Raw genomic sequence first — 15,528 nt, 5'->3', positions numbered from 1 at the left:
AAAAGGGCAAGCTTCTATTTCTTGAGACACTGTTTTTCTCTGCCTCATGTTGGTCTTCACAAAGCAACCATCACCTAGAATGTCTCTTCACAGAAACATCCCAAATTAGAATCTTCAATTATTTTCTAAATGATTTCTTAAAGCAGCTATGTGGACACACAAGAGAATTTGAACTTGCTTTCTCTAAACAACAGACCACTGGACATTCTTAGCTATCTTTCAAAGACCACATAACTCAGCGCAAAAACTGAATTGCCTTCAGCCATATTGGCTGTTTTTATCTCTGGACAGTCTTCAATTTTTCTTCCGTGAAGAACTGTGAAACACTAGTAGAGCCTCAGACTATCTGCCACAGCAAAATCATACTTTTTTAATGATTGTAGAAGGCAATTACCATGAAATAACCCAAGAACTTCACACACGGTACTTTCTTTTCATACAAGTTCATCCTGTATTTTTCAAATCCTTAAATCTTTTCCGAAATGCTAGTATTTCTTCTCTTAGTCTCATTACTTAAATAATCCTTTCAAAATCTAGTTCCTGTAGTTACTTACATAGTCTAATTGATATCAATGGGTATTCTGTAATTCTTTGGATAATGAGCTCTGTTTTAAGATTCCCTTTATTATCCTTTTATTATGGAGATCTTGGCAAGTAACCAGCAAAATTAATTTCCTTAGGAAATTTTAATTTCATCTGGTTTAATTGAAAGGTAAACAGTATGAGTAAGTACATTTCCGGGAAACTGCAGACATTCCAAGCATGTAGTACAGCTACCAATATTCCTCATTGAAAGAGAGAAATAAAAGTATTACATCTTTTAATTTTAAAGTAAAACTTAGTCAAAGTATCTCTAAATTTCCAGAGGTACACACAGGAAACATACATACTAAAATGTTAATAAACAAATAAGTAGGAAGGAATCTCAAAGTTCTGGAGAGTTCAAAGTGAAGAAAGGGAGGAGTCTTATGATCAGGAAGAGTAGCAATATTCTACAGTCTAAGGACAGAATTGTCTGACTCTTGCAGATGTGTAGAGTTAATTTCAACCTTGCTTGGAGGCTTTACAGTGAGCAACACAAAGATTTCGAAAGACAGATTTTCAGTCACAAAGCAAGAGTGTATCCTCTAAGTAGAGTACCCTTTAAAAGAGGGCTGGAAGGGATAAACTTCATAAAAAACTGTGCATACTTCATCATAAATGCTCCCATTGATATCTGCTCCATAAATTGGTGCCACAAAAGTCAAGTTCTTCCAGTATTTACGCTCCAAATCTTCATAGTCTACATATCTTGGAGTGCGGTATCTGCAGAGAAAAGAGGTAGGCAAAGGTTCATCACCATCTTTCAACAACCACCTTTACAATAGACTATGCTTCTGAACCTCCAAGATAGTCACTTTATGCCAAACTGTTTGAAACAAAGGAATTACCAGTTGTCCTGAATTCTTATTTCATGATTAACCATATCATGGAAACCTCCTACCTGACAGCTACAGTAACTGAAGTCATCCACCAAGCCATACATTTGCTTCAGTCTCTAGCAGCACATCAACCCATCGACCGACTGCCCTTAGGCTGAGCCCCTCCTTTTTATTTCCTTTCCATAAAAAAGACACATATGGAAAAGCCACACAATTAACAAGTATTTATTGTTTTCCTACCTCACTACCAGCTCCGTAAACAGTCAGATATAGGTCCTGTACAAGCCTGTCTCAAAACAATGTAAACTAACTAAGCCATGCAGCCTTCACAGGCAAAACCAGTACTTCCTTCTCCTCTTCCTTCTGCAGAAAAACCTTTCAAGAAAAGCTGTTGTTTCAAACAGCTGATACAAAAAATTCTATGATGCAGAGAAAATAAATATTTAAGGGAACTTTTATTTTTACTCCTTTATAACAGGACGAGATACCACACTTACATGCTTAATGATAAGAACATAATATACACTTACATGCTCAAATATACTTAAGAAATTTCAAAATCTTGTGGGAACACAACACAAGCACACTACTAACAGCTTTGCCTCAGGATCCTTTGTCAGACCTCTGCACTTCCATATTTAGGTCTTCAGAAAGAAAACTTACTCCCACTTTACTACAACTCTGAGAACTAAACTTTCACAGTAGAACTGCCAGTTCTGCTGCAGTTCTACAGTGCTACAGTTGAACGACTGGAAAGAAAATCCAAACATACAACACTGGGACCAGGTACTTTTATGTCATAACTCTATGTAATAACTCTAAACAGAGACAAAAAAAAATTAGCAAAACACATCTTAACTAAAGCATTCTCAGCAACAGAGTTGTTTTAATTATTTCTCATGACAGCTCCAGAAATCAGATTGTATTTCTGTTTGGCCCTGAGTAACATGCACACATGAACTCCTTGATTACAGGATGTGGCTACGCTCTTATTTCCCAGAGGTCAAATAGAGAAGCACTTTGGTTCAACGGTGAGCTGCAAATGTCTAAACAAATAAGAGACGAAATGCATTAGACTTGAGTACACATAATCATTTTAAAGGCAACTACGATTTAATTTAGATGTTTATGGCCCTTCTCTCTTACCCAAAGGAAACAGATAACATCCTAATACTCCAGAAAAAAGTCTTTAACAGAGAAATCTTCTCCATTAAGGAACAAAATTATTTTTATGGGAGAATAGAGGCTCTCAGCTACTTAACAGTTAAAGAAATAGAGACTGAAGTAAGAGTGTCATAGAAGGTTATATGACACATTTTCTCAAGAGCAGTGACAAATATTTGGAAAGACCTACAGCTAGTAATAGACAGGAAGTCCTCTCCATGTTCTACATTTGCATATAAAATTAAGTTGCCATCTGATATCAGTAAAAAAATTAAAACTGAAATCAGAAACACTTCCAAAATATATTCCATGATGAATATAATAAACTTAACAAACACCATGACACATATTAAAAACTTCCCAGCATTTCTGCATTAATTAACTATTTTAAGAAATCAGTGTATCTCAATTTATTAGGGGTTAATAAAATGTAAACTTTAACATCTATGAAAAAGTATTATTGAAAATTACATCAGATATCATATAGGTCTTATGATTTACTCTCACCTCTAATATATACTAAACAAATAGTTTCAAAAAGTACAAAATAGGTTCCCATTTCCAATTACCAGAGAAAGAACACTGGGCACTAAACTCAATGTTGCACAAGTAATATATGTGCTATTCTTTTTAATTGGGAAAAAAAAGGTCGTCAGTTTTGCACTATCATGAAGGCAGGGATACTATGGAACATTTGATAAGGAGCCTCCTTAAAAGCTTTACATGTCCTAGTTTTTTCCTGATCTTGATAACAGCTTCTACTGTTACATCTAATTTCTGAATTAACCCATGAGAGAAACTTGCCTTCCAACTAAGGCAGTATTACCTTTCCTCATTCAACTATCTTTTATTTCTAAGATCCTTTGATTCATCTTCCAGAAACTACTTCCACTCAGTTTTGAGAAGATACTCAAATAAAATATATTCTTTTTATGTGGCCAAAATGACAGGCAATAATTCCTTCTATCAAGTCCCTCTTATTGAAATGCTCACCAATTTGAAACATTTCAGTCCAGTGCCTAGCCCTTCATGAACATTTTTTCTCCCCTCCCATAATATCCATCTTGCCACAACCAGAACACAGATATTCACTAGATGCCGCTGAGTTCTCTTACATTCATGTAAAAGCTTCTTGACTGGTTATAAAAGATAGTGGGTTTTTTTCAGAATTACATGATGATAGGCCATTCCAGTATCTGAGAATTAAACATTAACAGGCATACTCAAATTAAAACTCAGATATACAGTCTGCATCATCTTCACTATTTTCTACATAAGCATCTCCTGGAACATAAAGACAAAAAGGTAGACAGAAAGCATCATGTCTCAGGTTTTTCAGATGCTTTCTTGCTGCCATGGTATCAGATGCTTTCAACAACATAAACATGAACAACATTCACATTGTGGTACCCTTCCATACCTTGGAAGACAGGACAAAAAGTTAAAAAGATCACTGGATGTCTTGCACAATCCAAAGAAACCACAACATGTGAAGATAAGTATTTGTCTTACTAAACAAGAGTACGTACTTGTCACTGTTGGCTAGCTGCCTGAACTCCTTCACTGTCATGGGCTTTTTCTGAATGTTGTACTGTGTGAAAAGCCCAGACTGGCCAGTGACCATCTGTTGAATCGGAGCAGGAATCACCAAATCTTCAATATCATCATAGTGTTTTCTTGGCTTCCATTCCTTTGGTGGGATAACCTTTAAATTCAGGAAACAAAACAGAACATCACAGTTGCGATAGCAATTCAAAACATCCTGGAAAAAAATTGAAAGAACAGTTGAATATGCCCACATGATCAAAGGAACATTTGCTTACCACCTGTTTCACACTAACTGATAAGTGCTCCTAGACAATGTAGAAACCCATTCAAAACACACACAGTATCACCTCAACTCACAAGCAGCAACTCACCAATTTACAGCAATTCATAGACAACTGTGCAAAAATACACATTTATAATAACAGTTAACAGATTTTTACAATCAGAAAGCCCTATAATTGACAAATAGTTTGCAATCCATGACATCATACATATTTAGTGTTAAAAAAATGTGTGGATTTGGAGATACGGTTTAGAGGCGAACATGTAGGTGCTAAGTCAAAAGTTGAGCTCATTTATCTTAGACATCTTTTCCACACCTAAAGATTCAAAGATATAACATTTTTATCCTCAATTAAAATAAAAATTCCTAAAAAAACTTGAGAGTCCCCTGTCTAAATATTATTTGGTATAAACAGAATGTATAACTGTATTTTTTAATGAAGAGTGAAAAAAACCAGCTGTTTTAGAGACCTTTGCATTTCAGAATCTGTTCAGTTTACTCACCATAAAACTATAGGGTACAACTCTATTACAGTAAGAGTTTGCACTAATTTATATATATTAGCTTTTATAATTACATGATTTACTCCTCATAATTGAAGATTAAAACTATGTGCAGATTAACCAGTTGTAAACACATTTATTTCAAATACCACAGAACTACGCACAGTCAATGAAAACTCCTCAGCAGATTCTGAAGTGTTAGCAAAAGAAATCATTAAGAATTTCAAAGAAACCTGTAGTCATACCAGCGTTTTTTAACAGGCTGGGTAATTTTGAACATTCCTTGCATATATTATTTCAGCTGAAAACAGGTAACTCTCTAGATGTGAAACTGTATCACTTCTAAAACAGAGCAACAGAAAATTTTTGTATTTATTTTTTGATCTGGTTTTGGTTTTGAACTTTTACATGTCCCAAGGCTTAATGACATGTTTTTAGATCCACTCATTATTTTCATTCTTCTGCTATGCTCAAATCAGATTTCCACAAACACTGACTTGGAAACTTTTAAAATATCTTACTACAAAGTAGGACAGCTCTTATAAACATGCAACAAGTGAATTACATTGTTTGAATAATTAATTCATAATTTAGAGGTAGTGTGAAAGACTTAGATGTTATGGTTAAAGGCTTAAACATTGTTATGAAGAACTTTTTCCCCCATTATGGCAAAACTGTATAAAGAAGCTACACTTACCTAAGCCCACCCCTCCCTGAATATGCCTCCTGACTGGAACTTTGGACTGTGAGCTAAACCACCTAAGGAAACTTGAGATGAGTTACTATCCTTCAATTGACACAATTGTTCAATTATCTCAAGTCTAGGGAGAAGTAAACCAGGCTGAGGGAAAATAATGCATCCACAAGAAAGCCAAACCCAGCAGCTGTCCTGAGAATCAGCTCTGGGTAGGTTTGGGGTGGGGGAGGCCATAGCCCACAGGCCCATCTGCTGAGACCAGGTTTGCACGGACTCCCCCACAACCGAGTGGGGAGGAGGAGAGGTTTTGGGGGTGTGGCATAACCTCTGGTCAGAGACAGTGAACTCCCATCCTCCCCTACACAAACTGGGCTCAGTTGCAAATCCCCCCACCCCTGGATGGCCACATACACAGGGCATTCACATGAGAGGCAGCTGAGGAGGTGTCATAAGCTATCAAAGACCCCAAAGCACCCCCAGACTCATTCCTGAGGTAAAGGGATAAAACTGATCAGTTGTCAAACTTGCTCCCCATGCCCTCAACCAAGGACAGCTACCTGGGCATTCCCACCTGTCCTGAACACATATTCATCTACGGAGCTCTGTTTTTTGGGGGATCCTCATTATCAAAAAGACCAGAAGAAGGTGACGATCGGAAACCACAGAGCAGTGATATTTCTACATTTCTACTCAACCTTTTTTTCTCTCCCCCTTTTCCTTGCTCCTTTTGTTTCTTTCTCTCTCTCTCTCATTTACTGTTAAATAAAATCCGTACTTTTCACTTCAGCATATGCCCTTGTTTGCACCTTAATTCAGGCAGAGGCATCTCTCTAACACTTTTAATAATGGGATCACAACAAGGCAGTCCTTCAGATAGGCTGTTTTCTTACAAGCATTTCAGGATCTAAGGACCATATATAAGTGTCCATTAGAAATTTCACTATTACCTCTCTCCATGAAAGTAATAAAATTCTAAAACAGATAGATCCTAAGATCATTGGCCACCTTTTGGAAAACTATCACAAATAGGCAAATTGTAATGTTAATGTACTCAAATAGTCCAAGGAAATCCAATCAAGACTGTTAGTGCTAAAAGCACACAGGAAAAGACGAACATCAAGCCAAAGAAAATTTATCTGATAGCAACATATTTCCATAGCTAATGTTTTTATTTTACACACAAACAGGTGTTTTTATCCAGTTTTTACACAGATGCAACTCCCTCTTTTCCTTTTTTCCTTCTCAGCTTCCACAGGACTTCTGCTGTACAGGAACTACTTAACAAGTTTCAGTGTTGTTTGCTTTTAGAGAAAAAAAAAATAATCCAATCATCTCCTGATTCCTACTTATTTCTTTCACAGAAATCTTAAATTATATGCACATTAACAAAATACAAAATGTTAGTTTGGAAGCAGGGAAGTCATGCATTCAGAATATATGCATAGAAATCAAATATGTGCACAGAGATTTCCATTTTCATGATTATTAAGCATGAAGTTGGAGGTTTGGCTCAAATATATGAATACTGAAAAGCAAAATTTGAATTATCTTATTTAGTTCAAGGTCAGTGTGCTTTAAGCAGTAAAAATATTTTTGTGAATGCAGGTTCAAGACATCCCCTTCCAGCTAACTGGAATATGTTTATTACTGTTGTAATTAGAGTGCTGGTTAGGGAAGTGAACTCTGTGGGGACCAATATGCAAAAAACTGTTTTAAAAGAAGATAAAAATAAACTTCCTGCCCCAAAATTTGCATTTTCTAATGAAGACAAGGACAAGGACTGAAGATGCTAACACATCATGTTCAAAGCAACATAGAGATAGTATAAGAGCTGGAAATACTGACTAGGTCTCTGGTTTTGCCACTGACCTGTCCCACTGAAGCCTCTTCATGTTTCCTTTAGTAAAAATAGCCTCTTCAAAGTCAAGCTAGTTAGATTTATTCAATGGGTGCAATCTAGATCAAATTCATCAATCAAGCTGTTGAACACTCAAATATGAAAAAGGAAAAGCCAAAAGCAAGGCTTTCTCATTTACATATTTATTTATCAAAGATCCTAAGCATATTAATCCAGTCTAGTATCATTTAGTGTGATAAACATACAGGTTTAGATAGGGATGTCTTAGTTATACCAGTCAGTCTCTGGCGTAAAGACTGCATGTCAGTACTAGTGAGGTTAATGCAGAGTGCTACCAGCACATACATTTCTGTTAAATCCTCTTTCATATACTGGTAATCTCCTGTAGATCTGATTCTGAATGGCACTGACAGTACTACTTCTATGTAACTATTTCTCCCCAACTCATCTGAAAATTGCTTTTCTTGCACTTGCCAGTATCTATTTTCAGCATAGTGTTCTGAAATTACTTTTCTACTTGCCAGTGTGACTGCAAATGAATTTAACTATTTCACTCTATATTAATGCAGTTTGAGTTTTTGAAACACTTCGTTTTCCAGTAAAGACAACTAATCCATCAGTGTCCCTTTTTTGTCATTTGTCCTATTGTTTTCAGCCTTTTCCTTCCTTTTTAAGTATAGAATCTTTTGTAACAGTAAGACTAAACAGAGATTTTCTACGCCTAAAGCTCATTTCAGACTTTCAAAAGCCTAATGGCAATTTTTTTGCCAATTTGCTCAAGGGATGCCACAGTTATGTGCATCTGTTATCTGCTTTGGAAATGGTTTGATATTGCATGTCTAGTACCTTAATTACTTGTTTCAGACACAGTATTAGGAACTTCAGGAGTGGTTGCAGTTTTTTAACCTTGTATTTCCCATACTCCTTCCTTCCTTCCTTCAATATATGCAAGCCCTACAGTCATTTCATCCCCACTGTCACACACATATTCTTCTACACAGGTAACAAGTCCTCCCCCCTTATGTGCTCACATTTAACCCAAAGTGCTGGATATGCCTACTCTGATTGTGTTCTCTGTTTAGAGCTTAAATTACAGTTTCTGCATATACATATAGATCTTCTGGTAGTTGTTACTCTTCTTGCATTCATACTTGAGAGTGTGCATCCCAGACTTCAAAAAAAATTAGGTGCCATGTTAAGTTAATTTTCTATCACTATCAAAACTGAAACAAATATTTTTTCCTGTTACTTTAAACCAAATTTCCAAAACTCAGAAAATGTCCCTTAAACTTCTGCAGTATGAATTATTCACTTCATAGGATTTGTTTTAAAAAATACTTAGTTGGTTTACTTTTATTTATAAATTTTTGAGATATTATCAAAATATAGTGAAAAACAGAATATAAAATTTTCAAGACAACCAAGTATTGAATAGCAAGTAACTGACAGACTGAAAACAGCCAGAGATGCTTTAACTGCTATTCAAGCAAGCAAGAAGATACCACTGTAATGAAGTCTACTGTCTGAAATGAAAGGACTGCAATAGCTCATACCCACACAAACAAACAGGTTCCAGAACACAAGTGAATACAGCAATAACTCACCTCAGGCTTTCCACTGCTGCCTATTTATCACATTTCTACTTCTGTTTGCAGAGAAAAGTTTGAGAATATAACCTATATGTACTATATTGGCTGAAATGAAAAAAACAACCTAAAAGGTTTTCAAAGAGTGAGGAGTTCAGTTTTGCTTTGTTTCACAGGAAGCAGGAGGGGGCAGGGGGGAAACCAAGAATTTCAAGTTTTGTTCCTCCTCTCTCAGATTCTAAATGCCTCGACCATGCAACATCAGCTTCAAAACCCAGTGACGAAGATGGCTATTCCCATGGACTACTCACAATAACTAAGGTGGTATTTCTAGATCTGCACTGGCTTCTACCGATTTGAAAAGTGGCAAAACAGATACAGCATAAACACTTATACAGTGTACCACTAAATTACATCAGACCGACAATCACCTCCTGCTAGGGGAGGAACTCCTGCTGTAAGGTCCTGCATGTGCCATTGTTCAAAGGGCAATACAGTCGCAGTTAGTGTGCCTCCAGTTCTCATTAACAAGAACATAACCCGATCACCATCAAAATGAAAACTATTTCCATTTAAACACTGCCTTTCCACCTTTGTGGTCATCATTATGAAGTGGGATTATTTGCTCCAGAAAAGTTTTACACAACCCTAAAACACCAAGTTCAACACCTGGTATATCAGGACTACTTTAATTTATACTATTAACTCCCTGTTTTGTTCTGATTTGACAAAAAATAGCTTAAATCTAGTTAGAAAGAGATACTATTTTGCTATTGTAAACTTGAAAACAATTTAGAGAAAAAACACTACATAACATCTTCATTAGTCAGCATAAAATATCAGAGACACCAAAAGGCTTTCTTAAAACAGTAACAAATTATTACCTACTCCTTGAAAACCATTTGGGGAAAAAAATTAAATACTAAAAAGGTCAGGTTTGTAATCAGCAAAATACAAATAATGGGAGAACAGGTATTAGGAGCATTTTTCTTCTATATTATAGATGTTTACCTTTGCAACTCCAGCCCTATGAGCACCTTGTGATTCCATGTATGCTAAGTACTTGTTGAATTCCCTAAATTCATCCATCGAAGGCCTAAAAGTCATGATTTTGCAGCTTGGATTTGGAGGACTATCTGAGATAACAGCAGCCATTCTGGTTCAATTTCAATCCAGCTGTAAAGAAAAAAAAATACACTGTAGAGAATAATCTGTAAAACAAATTCTGATATTCAACATAATGGTTTCAAATAGGAAAAAAGTTTCTACAATTATCTGCCCATGCTAGTATAAAAGGCACAAAACAAATGTATATTTTTTCTCCTTAATCCTTGAAGAATACTCAGCCTTTACCCAGCACAAACACTATTGTAAATTACATGTACACAGTCCAGTCCATACCTCTGCTTTTACAGCATATTTACTCAAGTTAACCTAGCATCTTCCTGTGTAGATCCAGCTGCACAGTCTCAAGAATTACATTACACAGACATAACCTAGAGTAACAAAGCTATGTGTTTGATAAAATATCACTATTCCCATTAAGTAAATGGAGAAAAACAATTATTCACTTCCCACACACACTGCAAATGTAGAGGAAGAGCACTCGGATTTTCTAGTTCTCACCATCTGCAGTTGTCCTGGGTTGCAGTATTCTGTTACCATCCTCATGAGCTGTTGAAACCAAGTGGGGCAGTGTTTCCTTGCCTCCTCCCTCTGGACTATCCCTCTGTTAATGGCCCATCAATGCCCCGCCACATGACTCAGGGATAACTCCCTCCGGACTATTTTCTGCTTAATGGGCCCAGCAACACATGGCCTCATGACTCATCATCCCATTGTGAGATGCTCCACCCAGAGGGAGGAACCAAGCATTCCATCCTGGATGTGAGATTCTGAACACCACAGCCAGCCCTTACCTACTGGATTCCCAGAGGACAGGAGCTACATAGCCACCACTGGACCTTCTGAGGAAGAGCAGACCCTTTCTACAGGATACAGACCCACACCCACCACTTCAGGAGAACTGCAGCCACCATCTTATCGGACTGTTACCACCACCCTGCCTAACAGGGCGTCAGGTTGTATCTTGACTCTGTCAGTTTAAACCAGTATTTTCTGCCTTTATTTTTTTTAATTTCCCTATTATATTGTTATAAATAAAGTATGTAATTCGTGCTATTATGTATAAAACTGAAATGTAATAAAACCATGCAGAGACAGAGTTTAAACCCTCCCCCACCAACCTGGCTGAGAGGAAAATTTCACAACACTAGAGCAGTTGAACAAGAAGTTTTTTCAGCACAGATGTAATCAATAGGTGAGGATTCCACCCCAGGTGGGGTTGCATCTTATGACCAGGACATTAACACTATGATGACTTGATCACCATCTTCTGATATCTACATCTCAGCTGATAAGGAATTGGACATTCCAGGAACTAAAAATAACTGTTCCAGGAACCAGAGATGGCCCATTCATCACCAGAGATGGCCCATTCATCACTCAGGATGGACAATTCATCAGACCCAGGAAAGGCTTTGTGCAGCCCAACTCTGGGACAAGAAAACATCATGAATATGCTAAAATTGCGAGAAGAATAGAATTAATTTGGACTCTGCCCAAGAACTGTATAAGAAGGAACCAGCCAAAGCAACATCCGTGAACTTGGGAGGTCTGGTGCGATAGAGGTCATGATCAATACCTGTTCACCCAGCTCTGATCCCGGGCTCAGAGCTGCTTTTCTCGATCGTGGTTTTCTGTGTGACCGATCTTTCGGCTGCAGAATAAAATCTATTTCTTTATTAAATTTAATTTGGCTGAATTTCTTTACTTCAATATTGTTCTCACTTGGTGCCTCCCACTGGTTTGTCTTCAAGCTAGTACAGCAGTTTAGCAACAGGACACTATTACTGCTCGTTCTCTGAAAGCTTCAACAGAAAAAAAACCATGCAAGCTATACACACAAAATCAGCACTTCCTCTGATTTGCATTTCTGCATTGAGGATGACTAAAAGAAAAAGTCATTTCTATTTCATACCAGTATTCATGAAAGGACTGATCTTTAAGCAAGTGACAGATACACATTATCTTCAGATCAGAAGGTGTTGCAATTTCCAAGTATACATCACCATGTGCCATCTGCTGTTCACAAAATTCTTCACTAACCTTACAAAAAAACTGCTTGTAACAAATTTCTTCCAACATGCTCTGGGTCAGATCTGTGGTTACCTCAACCCTTCATGCCTCACACTGGGTGCCAACTTGGCAACAAAATACCACACAGCTGATCACTCACTTCCCCCCTCCACAGTGAGATTAGAAGGAGAATCAGGATAAAAAGTAAAATTCACGAGTTAAGGACAGCTTAATAATTGAAACAAAGTATTTTTTTTTAATTTATTTTTATCACAGAGAGAGAGAAAACCCAAAAAACGCCAAGGAGTGCACAATACAATTGTTTACCATCCACTGACTGATGCCAAACCCATCTCCAAACTGCAATCAGCCACCTTTCCAAGTAACTCACCCACGTTATATACCGGGCCCGGCATTCTGTGATCTTGAACAGCCCTTTGGTCAGCTCAGATCCCATCTCCTGGTCAGCTCCCACCCACATTTCTGTGCATCTCCTTACTGAAAGCGCACAAAACACTGAAAAGTCCCTGATTCAGATAAAGCACTGCTTGGCAACAACCAAAACATCAGTGTGTTATCAGCAATATTCTCATAGTGAATCAAAAACACAGCCCTGTACCAGCTAAACAAATTAGTATTAATTCTGCCAATTCATACAAGCACACAGTGTCAATGTCACCAGCATCACCTTTCACTACATCACAGATGAAGACTATTTCCAAAAGCATAAACTGATTTACCAATTAACTCTCAGTTGCTATGTAAACATATTAAATTAAATTATTCATATAGAAAGTCAGTGTCAAAAGGAAACCTGTTATCAACCTTTTAATCCTTGTTTTGTCTATGGGTACAGAACGTAAGAAACCACAATGCCTCTATGGATTCCTACAAACCTGAGACGCTCTCTGGAATTAATTTTTTTTTTTAATATGAAAGGGTAGAAGTTTGAAATACATCTGATTTCCTATATTCCTTGTGCAAAAGGGTAAAGAGACAAGAAGAAGCCATATCCAAGTGGTTCGGCTACAAGAAAAACTGCAGGATTATTTTGGCCAATGTCTGATTTCAAGAACCAGGCACAATAAATTTATTATTGCATTAAATTAGCATGATAAAAATTCCTCTTAACCAAAACGCCTCACCAAAATACACCAGTTTTAACACATGAGCTGCTTTAAATACAGCCATGCACCAAACCAACTGAATATACTCTGGCACTTGATACAATGAAAAAATGCAGTTAATTTAAGGATTGTTGATTGAACTAATGAACTATGATTAACTCATGCCAACTTCCACAATCACACATCAGCATTCTTGCCTGGCTACTAGATTCCTAAAATCCTGTTTGTGAAGATACTAACAAGATTATTCCCTTATTTCTCTGGAACTAAGACAACCATGTAAAGTATCGTACTATGATGAACCTCAATCTGTATCACAAGCAGAAGTAATAACTTTCAGCTAATTATGAAGACACATGTAGAGCACTGAAAAGGCAGAATTTTGCCAACCTTCACTGCAGGGTAAAAAAGACAAATCCTGCCTTCCACAGATCTTTTTTCTACCAGCTTCTACCAGATCTTAGGGTCCAGGTCCCTAAGCAAAGGGCACACAGACCAGCCAGCTGGCTGTGTTACTTTCGGCAGAACTAAACGGCTCAATCCACACTCCTGTGTAAGCCTTCCTACTCAGTTAAAAACAGCTTCTCGTTAAGTTACTGGGCACAGCTGCTCTTTGGTAACACTATGTTTGCAAGAACTCCTTGAGCAGATTCTACTACATAACATCTTTAGATTAAGTGGCAGAAAGATCATAAACGCTACGGAGAATTTGCTATGCTGTAAGTCCATTAGATATTTCTATTCATTTCATGATTTCTTAGTAATTCAACACCTTTTTACGACTATGATCTATAACTTCTTAAATCTGTTTTACAATTTCATTATTGCATTCCTTCATGACAAACACCAATCTGAAACAGTAAGCACAAGTACTGAGTTACAGGGTCTAAATTTACCACAAAAAATAAAGTCATGCTACAAACTAATCAGAATATGTTGGCCTTCTGATTAAATTCTATTAACTTCTAACACTGTATGTAATTCTTTCAAGGACTTTGTCGAACTCCAGAGTCCTACATACTTTCTCCAAACAATTCCTAGTTTTGGGTTTTTTCCCACAGGCAAAAACTCAGTTAAACCCTAGCCAAATCATTAAGACAAGCATAATATATAGTCCCCTGTAAGAGTTAAGAATTCAGAGGTTCTTTTGCAGACAAAAATCACAACTACTAGGAGGCCATTCTAATAGTAAATCCACACTGCAATCATATTTTGCTGACTTAACTGCTGCACTTAGGTGTACACATAACTACCTATTTTGTGATATTACAAAGCTATACAACCTAAGAAATAAAACTTCGAGAGTTTTTATTTACTACTACACAATGAAAATGTGCAAGATATTAGTAAATACAAAGTTATAAAAAGAAGGCCAACATGCCCAGGCTGCACTTTATGAAACAGAAAGACAAGTAATATGTACATAGGGAAATTTTACAGTTCTTTTAAATCCCTAATACCAGCATTGTAATCAGCCATTTTGTCCTCTTGCAAGACAGTAGTGCACACTGAAAAAGATGCCCATGATTACCTGGAAAAACAAAGGGTAATGTGAATAAATGAGACGACAAACCTCACCCAAATTATCATGCATTAGTACTTGGCATAACACTGAAAGAAGTTCATGCTTGATAACACATTTTATTCTGCGTGTTTTTTGGTAATTGCAAAATCTCCATAATTGTTTCTTCTATATCCTAAGAAAAGGGAAGGACCTCTATACCCCCACCACAGTCAACTGAAGCTTGCTGTCCTGGGGTGACCGGAACACTTGCCTATACAAATTAGTACCAGGCAACTACAATTTCCAGCCTCCACTGCCAAAACATTGAACTGCTTCTTCGTAAAGTCCACAACTTGCCATTCTGTTACAGCTGTCAGAATACTAAAAAAATTTTATTGGTGGAAGTGTTACCAGTTAAACACTGTTCCTCCATGCAGCATCCTCTATGCCCTCAGAAGAATACAGAAAGTATTATTTCCAGAACTGGAAACCATCTTCCAAGTTCTATTTATTGGATACCTATTACAGAAATCTAAACTAGCAATTGTGTTTAGTCAAATTACAAGCAAGAAACCAATTCACACAACTAGAAAATATTAAACCAGAATGAAAAACACTAGAAAAAGAGCACGTTCATTTGCAGTTAGTTAAAACTGCACAAAAGTTAGTTAAAAGGCACAAAAACCTGTAGCCTTCACT

The 15,528-nt window shown here is 37.0% G+C and overlaps 1 protein-coding gene across 8 annotated transcripts in view; it reads right to left on the bottom strand.

The window, feature by feature from the left end:
* The window catches only part of KDM4C (lysine demethylase 4C), a 280,048-nt gene extending 269,786 nt beyond the window's left edge, over positions 1 to 10,262 (bottom strand). For 6 of the 8 annotated variants that reach the window (XR_001861543.1, XM_017732834.1, XM_017732835.1 and 3 more), the window contains exons 1-3: positions 10,072 to 10,236; positions 4,115 to 4,290; positions 1,191 to 1,305 (exon numbers count right to left, since the gene is read on the bottom strand). Coding sequence is in view for 7 of the 8 variants with exons in the window: in XM_017732834.1 (XP_017588323.1) it covers positions 1,191 to 1,305; positions 4,115 to 4,290; positions 10,072 to 10,215 (435 nt within the window). In the remaining variant the exon portion in view is untranslated. Of the gene's footprint in view, positions 1 to 1,190; positions 1,306 to 4,114; positions 4,291 to 10,071 lie in introns of all 8 variants that reach the window. The other 2 variants (XM_017732833.1, XM_017732838.1) reach the window with 1 other exon arrangement.
* Positions 10,263 to 15,528: the final 5,266 nt, after the last annotated feature.

Source organism: Corvus brachyrhynchos, unplaced genomic scaffold (assembly GCF_000691975.1).
Source record: "Corvus brachyrhynchos isolate BGI_N302 unplaced genomic scaffold, ASM69197v1 scaffold194, whole genome shotgun sequence".
In the NCBI taxonomy this organism is placed as follows: Eukaryota; Metazoa; Chordata; class Aves; order Passeriformes; family Corvidae; genus Corvus; species Corvus brachyrhynchos.
The sequence above is the reverse complement of the archived record's forward strand: the minus strand, read 5'-3'. Positions and strand labels throughout refer to the sequence as shown.